The following is a 15675-nucleotide window of genomic DNA, read 5'->3' on the forward strand; positions in this document are numbered from 1 at the left end:
GCCATCATAATTTGTGTATTATTTGTCTTTTTGCATATTGCTTTTGGGTATAATACCAAATTTGTTCAGTAAATGAAGTTAAATGTGTTTGATCTGTTACAAATAGAATCCATTATAAAAAAACCTTGTAGGAATGATAATGAACTGGAGGAGGTTTGCATTTTCTTTTTTCTTTCCTTTCTAAATGGCATTTAGGTGTGTTGAACTTGATAAAGAGGAGATCCTGTTTGGCGGGTGCTCTGCTGCTGCAGTTTCTGAAAGCCATGGGAATGAGGGAGGGCATTGCAATTCTATATATAAAGCATCCAAGCTTGAAGAGGTAAGCCTGGAAGGTGGCAGCAGCAGCACTGCCCATCTGGAACGGAGGAGAGTACTGAAAAAAACTCTCCAGGTAGGGCATGCATCATGTTTCCGACAGTAATACTGCTCATCTTCTGCAGTTTTCTGCAATCTGCCGGTAAGTCTCAGATGCCTGTCTTTCTCTTGATATATGATTTGAAGGAAAATGCACATGTATTGAAACAAAGTGGGTGACTGTCATAATACTACAACACATGAGGTTTAGGTCTTGCTCTCTTTTCCCACGGCCATCAGAATTAAGTTTATTCATTTTTTCTCCCTCGCTGCATCTTAAAACACAACTGCATATTTAATAAATACATGGCTGAAATAGAACTATTTGTTCTTAACTTTTTTTAGAAATGTGGTTACTGATTTGTTGGATCATTCCCTAAAATTGGTTCCCTAGATACAGGGAATATTTTTTAATGGACTTACGTTGTGTTTCTAAGCAGCTGATTGCCTTCATCTTTCAGATGTTCATGATGCAGTGCTCTAGTGATGTCAGTGTGGAAGCTGTATATCTGCTGTGTAGAGTGATGATCAAACCCTTTTTTCTTTGTTATGCAAACTGCAAGAAGTATTAAGTATGAGCTATGGGATGGCATTACTTTTTTGAAGAATGATGTGATAGAAAGAATTCTGTGCTGGAAAACAGGCAGATGATTCCAGTCTAAAAATTTTACATGACTCTTGAAGTATTCCTCCATATTTTATTAAATATAATTATTTAGTCTTTTAAAGGGCTCTGTCTTACTTTTTTGATCCAACCCATCTGAATATCAGATGACTGTGTAATTTTTTTAAAAAAAACTTAACAAGTAAGTTCATTGACTCTGTAGCTACTCTGCTTTCTTACGCATTCCTCTTCCTGTAGTGTTTTCAATGGATTCTTTGAGAGTAAGCCTTTTTTGCCATAGTTTGGCATTGCTTAAGATAATGGTTTCTTTTTATCTCTTCTGTATATTCTCTGTAATTACCAGTTGTTACAGTTCTGATTTCAGGAACATGTTGCAAGCTGCTAAAAAGCATACTTCTCTTGCTTTAGTTTGAACAAAGTTAAATTTATTTCTTCTGTATTGTGTTTACTGCATTTAATGAACCATATAGTTCAAATTGCGCAAGGGCATGTATTACTCTTAAATCACTGACTTAAATTGTAGCACTAAAAAAAAATTAAAATATAAGCAACTCAACCCTTTTGTAGACTCAGAGCCAATTTCTAATCTCAGCTATATTGTTATAAATCAAGTATAACGCCATTCACTGTATTAGCACCATTGTAACCAAGATAAAGTTAAGCACCTGAACGTGGGCCTTAACTCCAAATGCAGATGCCTGCAAGTTCTTAATCTACCTGACTTCATATGTTAGATGAGTAGATGGATGCACAATTAAATGGAAAATTACTGTTGACCCCTACTCAGCCACAGGCTTTATGTATGAACTTGGCAATTACAAATAGGGCCTCATCTATAAAGGAATGTGTTGTCTAGGATAGAACTTCAGTTGAATTTAAGCATAAAAGCCTAAAAGTAGGATCTAGAAAATTCTTACAGAGCAGTCTTTTCACTCTGGGATGTATCAACATTTTGGGGCCTTGAAATTCCACGCAAGATTGGAGACTATGAAAATAAATAGAGATTTCATTCTGTCAAGTAAGATTTTGAAATCAGACAATTTTTGGAGGCATATCTGAACCATAAGAGGTTGATCTATATGCTCTAAAACTGGCCAACATGCAGGATGCTCCTTCTTTTGAACTCTAGATCCAAGTCTTGTCTCTTTAGAATGAGTTAAATCAAAGCAAGGACTCCAATTCTCCTCCTTATAGATCTGCATCCAAATTCCATACCTTGAGTCTGTCTCTAACTAGAAATGTAAATATTCATTGGAAGAACATATATTTGATGCGAAGTCTGATGGAAATCAGAAGAACCACTTACTCCTCCCTTGATAACTCAAAAAAAGCAGTAAACATGCATTAGCTGATTAAAAAACCCTGCAGAAGTTTAAAACCAGATTAAAACTGTTTGTTCTAGCTTTTACTAGAGATGCTGATTCATTGATTAAATTAAGGCTTTACCACATTAGATATTTCAATAGTCAAAACTGTGCGTGGATCTTTAAGAGATGTTTATGTACAGTCATATTATTTCTTGCTAAGTAGGTACACAGGAAGTTACCTTTATTTATACTGTTCAGCTGTCTTATTTTGCAAGAGGCAAAGGGACTTAATTTCACATTGAAGAGAAATCATCATGAACATGTGCAGCTGATTACTAGTACTACAGCTATGACTCTAGCACTACCCTTGCTGTTAAATTTTATTTTAGGCATGTATGATTTTTTTTAAAGCTCTTGTCTGTTCTAGAACTTCTGACATTTCAACATTTCTTTTTGTCCCTAATGAGAAGATAATAATGAACCCCTTACAGAACAGAAATCCCAAATTATTTCTATTTGGAAGTACAAAAAAGTTTTCATTATTTCAACATTTTACATCAAACAGAAATGTTTTCATTTAGCTGATGTGAAATACTTTGGTTGAAGTCACTACAGGATAAAATTGTATTTTCCCATAGGGATGTCTCATAGTAACTGTAGTATAAGAAAAAAATTACTGCTTTCTTCACAGTGAGGCAGGTTCCCTGTCTGGATTATATTGATGGCATGAACTAGAGAGACTGACCACACAGAAACTGCACTTTGACAGACAAAATTCTCAAGGAATTTGTGCCAGCTAGAACAGAGTGGGATTTGAAAGTAAAATCCCTTTACCTAAGAAAAGTAAAAGTCTGTTTGAAGTTCTATTGAGCTAATTCAAAATTAAGTATTTCATGTCAACTCAAAATCATGACATTTCTCAAAGGAAAACAAAATACTTGAGTAGTAGTAAAATGTCAGTAAGGAAGATTTCAGTAGTTTAAAAATCTCATTTACCACTGGGACAGCCTTTTCAATGGAAAATTCCTAAATGATTCCCAGATACAACTTCTACATGGGGCCGTAGTGGTTGCTGCATCTCTGCAATCTACCATATCATGTGGTTGTGAATGGTTAATAAAATTGCCAGGATGGTTTTACTAATCTCTTCAGAGTTAAGTGTGAGAAAAGAATGTAAATGCTAGGAATAATTACCTTACTGTAATTAGTTTAATAGTTTGATCTGACAGGATACAGACTGATTGGCAGGTAGTCAGCAAATGGCTCTGTATTTGTTTTATTAGCTGTTCTCAGAGCCAAATGTTAAAGTAGATTTTATATCCTTAGTAATTTCCAGTATAATTCTTGCACACCTCCATGTAATGGTCGGACTTGATGATCTTAAAGGTCTTTTCCAACCTAGACGATTCTACGATTCTATGATTCTAGTCCAGGATGATTATTACATTAATTTTTTTAATCTAAATACCAAACTGGAAGTATTTATAACATTTGGTAACTGTCTGGCATGCTTAGACTTGGGAATTTTGAGTTTGAAAAACTTACAAGTAAGCTTTGTAAACCGAACTGTCTGTTCCCATCTAAAATATTTGACCATAAAGTATTAGACTTTTTGTTTTACATCAAGCTCTCTAGATAGATCTCACTTGAAATATTATGTTTTAGGCATATCTTCAGTTCCTGCAAATCAAATATCCTCTGAAGGCAGCTGTTACACTCGTAAATCCCATTAATGTAGTGTTTGTAGTTTGAGATTAAACTGTAGTGATCACACAACTGTTAAACCAACAATAATATATTGTTGAACAAATGGAGATACCAAAATCAAGGGGATCAAAAAAGTCTCAAGGTGTTAAGAGCGTTAACTCAATAGCCCCATAAACTGACTCTATTACTTCTTGTGGTGCACTCACTGTGACAGGTGGCTTACCAGGAAGTTGGAAGGACAGAGGAAGAAGCATGCTGTATTCTGGAGATGCCTGCTGAGTTGCAGGACGACCATGGAGGTTGTACTGCAACACTGGCAAAATTTCAAACAAATATTGGCCAGTGATGACCAATTATAGAGGACAGGGCAGCGAGAGTAGGATCTACAATGATTTTCTGATGAGTGTGTCAGACAGCTGGGTTGAAGTTGGGCCATGCAGTGAATATAGCAGCTTGCAACTCAACAGCTAATGAGATAGCTTAGTGCTGTTTCTTGTGGAAATGTTCTTGTTTAGTTTATCAAGAAGTTATGCTGGTAACTTGCTCCAACATAGAAAAATTATGTTATGTTGTACTCGTTGAGTTTCATTTTTTGTTTGTAGAGCACTGTAATATTGAAATGGAAACAGTATTTAGGAAGAAGAATAGAGAGAACACGTCTCACTGAACTTCTGCCCTGGCACTTACACCACCGAGGGTTTCTCTTTATGACAATGGAGAGAAATAAAATTTTTGTGTATATTCCATTTGTTCCATGTTAGACACATGTTTTGCGAGTCAAATTATACTCGGAAAAAATGTATTTATTTTCACAGCCTGTAAAAACAGTCTAGACAACTGGCTGAGATGAACGTCATTTAAAGCTACTAGAACATTTAGGGTGGGAGCACTTCTGTGACTGAACTTACATCCTTGATTTATTTCCCTTCTGTGTAGATACTCATTGTATACAGCTCCACCAGTGTAGTATTTTAGCTCTTAAAAGCTTAGGTTAGTTTATCCAGATAACATCTTTTTCAATAAGTATTATTCAGAGGAGAACTGAGGCATAGACTGATGGGGAAGTTGGAGATGTCTGGATCTCAGATTCAAAGAAAGGCATGTGCTGAAACTTAATTCTCCAATTTGCCCTTTTGTGCCTTAATCTAGCCTCAGATACAAGGCAGAACCTCACCTGTTTTCCTACAGCCCTTGAGATGACACATGATAAATATTACCTCGCATCCAGCAGCACAGCATGGAATTGGCTAGAGAGCGTATTACAGTTGGTGAGCCCTCTAGGGGCTTTTATTCTCTTCAGTAAATAAGGAAGCAATAAAGGCTTACAGAGCTGTAGTGTAAATATAGATACGTATGTGGATTTGGCCTGGTTTATGTGATTAAAAGAAACCTTCTTTCATAACATACCTTCCTATCTTCTCTGTTGCAAAAGATCCTAAACATATAATAGAGAATTATATGGTTTCTACAGGATATTTGCTCCTGCTATCTGAGAAATACTGGACCTGACAGACTTTAAGAATGAGTAACACATTTCTGAAGCACCTCGGGTCCTTTTTCTTACAGCTTGCTTTGGTTGTTACCATCCAGCTGTTGACTCTATGGAAGCTCATTCCATGCATGCACCCCCTCTGTCCCTGCGCAGGGCTCAGTGTTTCTAGATTGACTGTGGCAGCCGTTTTCAACATCTATCTTACTCTCTTCACACTTTGGGCAGGAAGGAAGCTGCTAGGAGAACAAACCTGTGGATATGTATGAGGACACAGTGCAGTTGTGCACATGCAGTAGGTCTGGTTTGTGATGGAAGAGGGACCATACTATAGTCCACATTTGCTAAACATTCCTTGGCTTCTCATAACCAGAACAGGCTTTGTGAAGAGGTGTGTGGAAGGGAGCAGGTAACAGCTTTCATCAACCTGCTGTAACATGAGCAGCAAAAGCAACCACTAGGCCTGGGATTTCCCACTCTTCAGCTACAGATCCCAAGATTCCTGTGAAGAACACATGGGACATCATTACTTTTCCCATATTTTCCCAGTTTTGCCTGTTCCCTCCACTACTTCTACCCTGTTGATGGAATAAGAATTCAAAAATACAAGGAAAGATTTATACCCCTTTTTTTTTAAACGAGGAACATAGGAATTGAGGCTGAAGTACAGGAAATCCCATATTGCATAGGATATTTGGCATCTTTTGCTAACATTTTACCAGTTGCAGAGTTTTTTTATTATAAACTGTATTCTGTGTATAATTTCCATTCAGTTTTGTGTGTCAGGACACAATTCATATGTGCTGGCCCTGCTTTGACTTGTACCACGTTTACAAATAAATAAATGAATATACAAATATTCAACTTCTTTGTGCTTAGAGGATAACTTCTTCCTGGTGTATTTTTCCTCTCACAGCTTTTGAAGGAAATCATTGGTCCTACCTTTTTCTCCAAAACCAGAAGGAATCTCTGCAAAGAAGTAAGTGCTTGACCTGGTATTTAATGTTCACGCTGCAACTGTAAGTAGCAATTCCATTCAACGTTGATTACATATTGCAGAAGACACTGTACAAAACACATAATAAAAATAAGTCTTTGCCTCAAGGAACATACATCTTAAAGCATTAGTTTTAGAAATATGGAATGAAGAGTTTGCCTATAAAAAGACGGCAAAATATGTTGTCTTGCTCTGCTAAGTTTTGTACTGATTGGAAAGTGGTTTAGTGTGCCATGCTGAGGTTTTGATGCCTAAGGATAGAAAGTGTGAGCAGTTGAGTAGCTGTACACATTTAGAAATTTGCTGTTGAGGTCATTTGTGTAATCTGTTTGAATTTCATTCCTGCAGATTACTGCCTAATATTATCTAAGAATTAGGAAATTGATTCTTTTGATGCTGCAAAATCCAGGAAATGAAATAAAGCTGATTCTCCATATAGGCTAGGTCTATGAGATTATTTTAAAGATTGCAGGTTAAAACAAATTTATGTGCAAGTGAAAGATAAGAATATGGAAATGTTCTTCCTCACCTTTATAGCCAGCAGCCAGTGGGGAGTCAGGGTATGGACAGATCTCCACTTCAACATCCAGCTGTGCCTGCTGATGCTATTGTTGCCACAGTTCTGGTAGTTCCCCAGAAGTTTTCCCTTAACTCCTAAGAATGGCTTGCGTACATGCACCCAAATCTGTAAGGAAAAATAACTCCAGCCACCTACTTACTGCAAATTTGTGTTAGTCCTTCTGAGTCTAAGAAATACAAAAGATAGTAAGAAACTACTATCTTACTTGTGTAAAAATGTGTGCCATGCCAAAGCACAAAATAATTAGCATATCACAGCTTTAAAGTACTAAAAATATTAGCTATCAGAAGTACCGTTAGAAAGGCAGATATTGTTAAAATGTTAACTCAGAATGGTAACTTTTGATTGTGGTATTTTCTGTTACAAAGAAGTTTCCCTTGGGTTCAAAAGGAGGCTGGACAAGTACTTGGAATCCAGAGCACAAGGGGGGTAAGCAGACAAATCCCAGTAGCCTCACAAAATCCCCTGAATTGAAAATAATTGGAGACTGAGAGAGTATCTGGGGAAGTGTAAGTGCCTGACCTGACGGTACTCTTCCCTTGGGCAGTGTCTTAATGATCACTGCTGGAAATAAAATACTGAGTTACATCAACCCTTGGTCAGAACCAACACAACTTTTCACATGTTCTTTTCTGAAGAAATGTGAGGCACTGGCTTTTCAATTTAAACTTCATTCATTAAACATTTAGTTTTCCACATCCATGACAAGAATTAATAAATGTCATCATATACTGTATCTTACAGGAGATGCTGTTCCTCTGCTAAGATAGGACACAGATAGCTATAATCTGTCTGAAAACACACAATTTCTCTAGATCCTTTCTAAAATAAATATGGATATCAATCCTAGTATTCTGAACAATTTTTCTATCATATTGTATTTACAGACATTCTTCCTAGTAATCCATAATATTTTACATTAAAATACTGTGCTTTACTGTTACATACTGTTAAAAAGCAACTCCGTGTACTCCAAAAGTTGCTGCATTTCAGTGGCTGACAATTAAATTCTTCATCTAGTTTGGGGAAAATGCAGAGGTGTAGAGCCAAAAGAATGATATAAAATGCAAATTTATTATAATGAGAAGCATTTCTTTAGGCAGAAGAAGCAGAGTGGTTTGAATTAGGTGAATTCTCATTCAGCATAAGCATCAAAAAGCTATGTGAAGTTCATCCTATAGGTAAAAATAGTTGAGTACTTGGGATCAGCCAAAAAAAAAATATTCAGCAATATCTCTCTCTTCTGTCTGTTCTTACAAAAGAAACAGTAGGACATGGATATATACAAATTAAAAGAAAATCCCTGGATATCACTTAATAAAAACTGAACTCAAAAGACAAATATATAATCTAGTTTTAAACTTTCTTGAGTTATTGACATTCCCATTGATTATTTTTCTCTGATAAGATTGAAATAGAAACAAATACACTGGAGGCACTCCTATATTTGCAGAAAGGGGCACCTATTGCACTCTGACCATTGTGCAGCCCATGTAATCATTCCTTGGCACAATCTAAAAAAGCTGGGGTTTGCTGGTCAGTATTATTTAGGCACAAATATTAAAGTAGCTGGAATTGGGCATTAAGGATCAATGATAATAATTAGCTGATTCCTATTTTCCAGTCAGACTTTCTGGACAGCACAGAAGTATGGAAGAGGAGTACTTTTTGCCAACTGGTGACAGCCTACTGGGAAACAGTATTTTCTATATGACCTGAATAAAACCAGTAACATTGTATAGTAATTTGATCACTCTTTAAGAGTAAAAAAATGTTTTGGTTTTAAAGCAGTGAATATAAATTACAGGCAGGCTTTGCTAAACTTACCTGATACTATGTGCTTCTAAGATATATTCTAAGATACCTGAGCTTCATATAACTCCATAAGCAAAAATAATTAAAAATGTAAAGTAACGATCTGGGCCTGGAAATATATAAGCAAGGACATGATTTTACTTACTTTAGTAGTTATATCAACTTCAGAGGGACTGTTCAAATGCTTTAAGTAGGTATAGAAACATCTAACATGAAGTGCTGGAGTTGTATGTCTTTTAATAGGATTCATATCAACCTCCTAAAATCTGTCAATTCAGATGAAAAGTGATGACTTTTTTTAAAAATGAAAACTGTTTAAAACATTCCATATATTTACAAAGCTGTCTGGGACTTTGTCACACAAACACAGAGCCAAAAAAGTGGAAACTTAAAAGTTGGGCTTTGAAGACTGTCTTTGGTTATCTAATGATCTGACTGTGCAATGAATCATGATACAGTAATGCCATAGATAGTTTCGTAAATGTTGTGCCTGAGATGTTAGAGGTCTCTCCAGTAGCAAGCTGTCGCCTTTGCAAACAGATTGAGCAGACTGAAATAAGAAGATAAATGTTTATATTACCAATGAAGGAGATGGAAGGGTATTTCCCAAGCTAGGAAGCAAGGGAGCTCTCCTTCTCCTTACAGTAAATAAGAATATTGCCTTGACTCCATCTATGGTTTCACTTCCTGACTTGAGACAAAATTTTAAAAAAAAAGAAAAAAAAAAGCTAGGATATTGTTTACATAATTAATGTGAATAAAAACTTACTAGCTTTTCCTGCTATTTATATGTGAAATGGCAATGAGCAAATATGCTGTTAGGAGGCCTAAAACGATTTTTCTCTTTCACTTTTATAGTTCTGAGCAAGGATTCCTGTTCTACCTGGGGTGGAGGGCATTTTTCAACCTTTGATAAATACCAGTATGACTTCATTGGGACCTGCAACTATATCTTTGCAACTGTATGTGATGAAGCCAGCCCAGACTTCAATATTCAGTTCCGCCGTGGGCTGGACAAAAAAATTGCGAGGATCATTATTGAGCTGGGACCTTCTGTTGTCATTGTTGAGAAAGGCAGCATTTCTGTCAGGAGTGTTGGGTAAGATTCTGTGATGAACGGGAAAAAAAGTGTTTAAAGAAGGCAAGGAGTTATACAGCAGTTGCACTAAAGACTATTTTGCATCAAAAATGATGAAATTTTGCAGAAATTAGGACACCTAACTGGACTCTACTCCCACTTCTTCCTACCAAGCATTTACACTCTCTAGATAAGTATTTCATTTGCAGGTATTTGAAGCAAGATTAGAGTACATTTGTGTAGGTAGAGGGATAAACTAACCTTCTCAGACCGAAACAGTTCTCACATTGAAACTACGGTCTCCTAGATACTATCAGTCTGCTTATGCTCATCTACAAGCACAGATGAAATGGCTTATAGCCTTTAGTAGATATTACTTGAAATTCCTGTGTATTGCTTAGAGTTCATTTGATTTGAGACTTGGATAACTCAGAGCCCTCTGTGCTAAACATAACACATATGTAGGGTACAAGAGAAACTTTGAACTATATGACTAACAGAGAAATATTGGCAGGGCTTACAAAGAAGTCCTTGTATATGAGACCACTGACTGTTGACATTATTCCAAGATTATTATGTCCAGAAAACAGCTGTTTTAGTGGGGAAATTACCCTGATAGGAACCTTTGGGTTCTGCACCATTCAGTCTTCTAGACAAATTGCTCCCATGCAAGGAAATTTCTCCGGGGAAGTTTTCAGCATCTTTATCAGATAGGCAGCATTGAATTTTTGCTATGCAGATTTGGGAAATAATTGACTTTAGTTTGTTTGCGTCTTATTATACTTGCCTGGATACAATAACCATCATGACAAAAAGACAACTTGTAGCTATACCTTAATTTAGCAAACTGTATTTGGAAAAATTTCCTTTATTAGTTTCTGTTCCAGGAAAACTATGTAAATCTACGGGCCTAACCCACTTCAAATTTTTATCCTACATTCACAACAAGCAAATGCCATGACTGACCTGGCGTAGTGTTGCACATAGCCCTGCTTGAGGTGGAAGGCTGGCCTGGGCAACTTCAGAATGACCCTTCCAACCAACTTTTCGATGTATCACATACTTACTGAGTACTTAGCAAGATATCTTTGTTTATTAATGTTGTTAGTTTGTAGCATTGGAATTCAGCCGCAAGGATGAAAATCTAATTCTGCTACAACATTCACATTATAGGTTTCTCTAACCTTGTCAGCAATTGTAGCAATAATTCCTATATAACAGGCTGTAGTACACAGAAGCTCGTCAGGGTAACCAACAATAGTTCTACCACACAAACTGTATTGTTACAAGTTCTCGAAACATGTAAGCATACTCTAATAAAACCAAACCAAGTGAAGATGCCAAGCCCTGTGCAAACGTTTTCACTAAGATAATCAGGATGCAACCACCTCCTGGTGATTATTCTATGAAACTGCTGACATTGATTTCCAATCAACAGGAATTTTAATGTATCCTGAAATGTTACAGTTACAAAGGAAAAAGTTCTATTCCATGTTGCTGCAAGTACTCAGACTGTATGTGTATTATATCTAAAAAAAGATCACTAATACCTGTGTAATATCAGTAGGTATGAGAAAGTCAGTTTCTCCTCTTACCTTGTTACAGTGTCATTAAGTTGCCTTACACCAGCAATGGAATACAAATAGCACCTTATGGACGCAACATCCGTCTGGTGGCCAAGCTGATGGAGATGGAGCTAGTTGTCATGTGGAACAATGATGACTATCTCATGGTTAGTAAAACATTCTCATACAGCAGAAGAGAAGATTGTTGCTGACTTAATGGAATGACAAGATCTCTTTAGACTTAATGGGTGCATGTTGGGTTTTTTTTTCCTGCTTCATCCATTCCTCTTGAAATAAACAACTTTGCATTTTATACCTGCATGTTCCTTTCACTTCCAGCATTGGTAGCTAACTAAAGCCATCAATGTTGAGATTTGTGGATGCTTTCACAGATTTTAAACTTTCCTCAGGCTATTCCAGCAGCTACAATGTTTTGCTAAAGGGATGTTGAAGTTGTTTAAAGTTGTGTAGAATTTCACAGTGTATGCCATAGTTTTGTCATTTCTACTGTGCTTCCCCTGGACATCTTTTGGTTTCAAACGTACGGCGCTCCTACTAGATTCTTTGTTTCTTTCCTTTTTCTGGATATTTTCATGTTTTCCCTCCAAAATCCCTGATACATTTTAAAGAGGATGCATTTTCTCAACATGACATGTAATAGTGTCAGAAAAGATACTGAATTCTAAATTGGTAAGTTTGCTAAAACAGGGAGATTGCTATGTAATAAATTGCCTGGGAGATTTACCAGCACTACTATCACACGTATAACAGAAAATGCTGCTGTGATGGGTACACGCTATATTCTACATATAGTCAGATTATTTCCTCTGATCTGAGGTTGTCCTAATAATCCATTTGATCATAGCCAGTAGTAATATTACTACCTTACTCTATAGAGTAATTGAATAACCTTCTTCTGAAAAGAGAATGTCTTCTTCTAACCTTCAATTTCTTAAGAGAACAAACCTGCTCTGTCAACAAAGATATGAGCAAGGGAACAGCATCATTTCCTTCTCTATTTTTTCTGGCTCCTTAGAATATTATGCCCCCCTCATTTCTCTGAAAAATGTCTTAGAATCTTATTCTTTTCTTGGTTCAAAAAAAACCCCCACAACAATCACTATTTTCCTTTGGGGAAACAAAGTTACTGCTTCCAAAACTTTTCCTCCAGTCAAGTTACTGAAATAAATGAGAAGGATCACCTTTAATTGGATCCTTGAACTGAATTTGTTTGAGGAAAGTAGTGCTGTATAGATAATTTTACTTAGGGTGATCCTTTTAAATGTTTTGTTTCATTTTATTTTAGGTTTTGACTGAAAAAAAATATATGGGGAAAACCTGTGGAATGTGTGGAAATTACGATGGTTATGAATTGAATGAATTTGTGAGTGAAGGTAAGATCTAAGGACAGGTCAGGTGGAAGGAGAATTAGTTAAGGTAGAAATTTAATACTGTACCAGCATTGCTCTGACTGCTCACTCAGTTTCAGAATTGAGTAAAGCACTCCCAGAGGTCACCAACACACCTGTCAAATGATTATGCTACACACTGTGATTTGCTATGATGATAATATCGTGGGTTCCTCAGATAAGTGATAAGGATTCTCTTATACTTTAGAAACAGGTGGTAAGGATCACACTTTCACCTAACTTTCAGAACAGTCTAGGTCCATAGCAAGGTACGGAGAGGGAAATGATTATGTGAGGCAGAAGCAAGAGTGAGGATATAATAAAAAGAACATAGTGAGCAAGAACATTAACAAGTAGTATGTCCCAATATGGGTGGAACTTTAGAATAAAGTAGTTGGTGCTGAGGTCTTGCCATCCACACTATATGTGGTTTGGGGGGGTTCACTTCAGAGGCACTCTAACCTGGTCTGTTGAACTAATGCCCATTAGCAGTTGGAGCTTGTTACACATGCGCTTGGAGCACATCTTCTGGCTTGGCTTCATCTTAAAGGAATTCTGTATGCCAAGACCACTCCACAAGGGAAATCAAGTTGTATGGAGTGGAAAGGCTGGAAGATTTTCTTTAAAAGCACACTGCTAATCTGAACTACAGTGCTGGTGTGGAAACAGTAAATTGCACACTGAACTAATCTCAGATCAACACAGCCAGATGCTGTTTTCTATACACATCACAGAAAACAGTCCTAAAAAGTATACAATATTTTTTGGGTTAAAAAAAATAGGGAAAATATAAGAATGGGGGAAGAGGAGAAGAGGCATGAATTAGCAGCCAGGAAAAGATAACACAGCTGGCAGAAAAACAGTAGCAGCTGGTATCATGTAAGGTAGTAGACATGATAAATTAGGAAATAGCTCAGAGAAATGATCAAGGTGATAAAAGTATGCTTTACTGAACAAACTCCAGGTAAAGGGGAAAGAGGTAGTTGTTATCATCAGGAAGATTAATTAGTAGGACCTTTCACAGTCAAGGAGTAGAATCTGAGTTTTCCTACATCATAGTAACAATTAAACAAATCCATATGGCTTTTTTCTGACAATTTATAACCCTTCAATTTACAGGTAAATTGCTGGATACATATAAATTTGCTGCACTACAAAAAATGGATGATCCATCAGAGATCTGCTTGTCTGAGGAGATATCCGTTTCTGCCATTCCTCACAAAAAATACGTAAGAAAGATCTATTTGGCTTTTCTACAGCATGATTCTTAACCGTGGTGGAGAGATAGATAGAAACCAACAATGGGGAGGCTGTGGTTCCATAGAACTGACTTCCATGAAAATGGATAAAGTCAAAATTTGCATTGCATGGTATGAGAAAGAAAAGAGTTTGTTGCATTAAAATACATTTTGAAAAAGGCCCATGGGCATTTTGGAGGCTGGATTTATGTCACTCATATAAACCTACTAGCATTTAGCTCACAGCTTTCTGAAATTTCATGTAGGTCATCACAAGAAATTCGTGGAAACCAGTGAAGCTTTAAAGGTCTTTTTGTTGAACAGCTGGAGACCTGCCAGGAGAAGCTGTGCAGACTTGGAAGACATTCAATGATGCCTTAAAAGTATTTCCAGATAACAGCATTCATAACAGAGCCAGCCACTATCAACTGCTATTTCTTCCAGTCCTAGATGAAAAGAAAATCAGCGTACCTGAAACATGATGCATCCATGTAACTATGGTTATAGGAGGAAGCTTGGTAGCAGCAAAGAACAAAAGGACTTCTATTGCTTAGATTTTTGCAGATACAGGAATCAAATCCTAATTAGGATGGTCCTGTCAAGTTGTTTCACCAGGGAAACTCTAATTTTGCATTCCCACACAGAATTTACAGTTTCATGGAATGGTTTAACTTGGAAGGGATCTCTTCAGATCATCTAGTCCAACCCCTTTGCTCAAGCAGGGTCAGCTACAGCAGGTTGTCCAGGCCAGTGTAGGTTCTGAGACTCTCCTGGGTGGAGCTTCCAGGCTGAGGAAATGGAAACTCTACAATTTGTCTCAGCAACCTGCTCTTCTTTCTACCTAGGAGCTCATAAAGTGACCATATACTTAATGGCAAGTATTCACTGCTATCCTCTAAAAAGCGTTTCACTTTACATAGAATCATCATGCTATTTGGTTCTGCTTGTACTTCCTCACAAGAACATGATATCACTTTGCAATTCTCATGCACGTATTTGTATACAGTATATAGGTTACTAGTAATTACAGAATGCTTAAAAAGTTTTCTCTTGAAATAGGAGATTTTTCTTCTTTTTTCTTTAATAGTTTCATCTCATTTTTCTAGCAACACAAGAATCTCTTTGAGCACAGAAACCGTTACTCTTGCTAAAAAGTGTAGCTTTCATACTAGAGAGGAAGAGCCAGCTAGAATCCTTTTGAGAATCTCTTTTTTTCCAGAACAGAAAAACTGAGAAACTTTAGTTTTGTACCTTCTCTTCAACAAGACGATCAGGAATAAAGAACAGTAGTTTCTGTGGGTCCTGTGAGGAAGATACTTCCCTGAAGATGAGGGTTTTGTAAATACTGCTTGTATTCCCACTGAAAAATTGCTTTGATCTGGTGGAGAACTTCTGTTGGCTGGGAGGTTTAATCCTTGTACATTGTTTCTCTTTGAGACCTTACACTGCAGTAGGCAACATGATAGGCAATACAAACGTATCAAATGTTTGCTCAATGGGGAATGAGTGTT

The 15675-nt window shown here is 36.8% G+C and overlaps 1 protein-coding gene across 1 annotated transcript in view; it reads left to right on the forward strand.

Annotated features, from left to right (window-relative positions):
• Positions 1–405: 405 nt before the first annotated feature.
• MUC6 (mucin 6, oligomeric mucus/gel-forming) overlaps positions 406–15675 on the forward strand; it is a gene marked incomplete at its 3' end in the record, with an annotated part of 39106 nt that continues 23836 nt past the window's right edge. Inside the window, exons 1-6 of the mRNA XM_035892864.1 lie at positions 406–457; positions 6399–6461; positions 9733–9973; positions 11558–11684; positions 12824–12911; positions 14046–14155. Coding sequence (XP_035748757.1) covers positions 406–457; positions 6399–6461; positions 9733–9973; positions 11558–11684; positions 12824–12911; positions 14046–14155 — 681 coding nt within the window. The remainder of the gene's footprint in view (positions 458–6398; positions 6462–9732; positions 9974–11557; positions 11685–12823; positions 12912–14045; positions 14156–15675) is intronic.

This window comes from Egretta garzetta, unplaced genomic scaffold, assembly GCF_000687185.1.
Source record: "Egretta garzetta isolate BGI_Z169 unplaced genomic scaffold, ASM68718v1 scaffold44, whole genome shotgun sequence".
Lineage (NCBI taxonomy): Eukaryota > Metazoa > Chordata > Aves > Pelecaniformes > Ardeidae > Egretta > Egretta garzetta.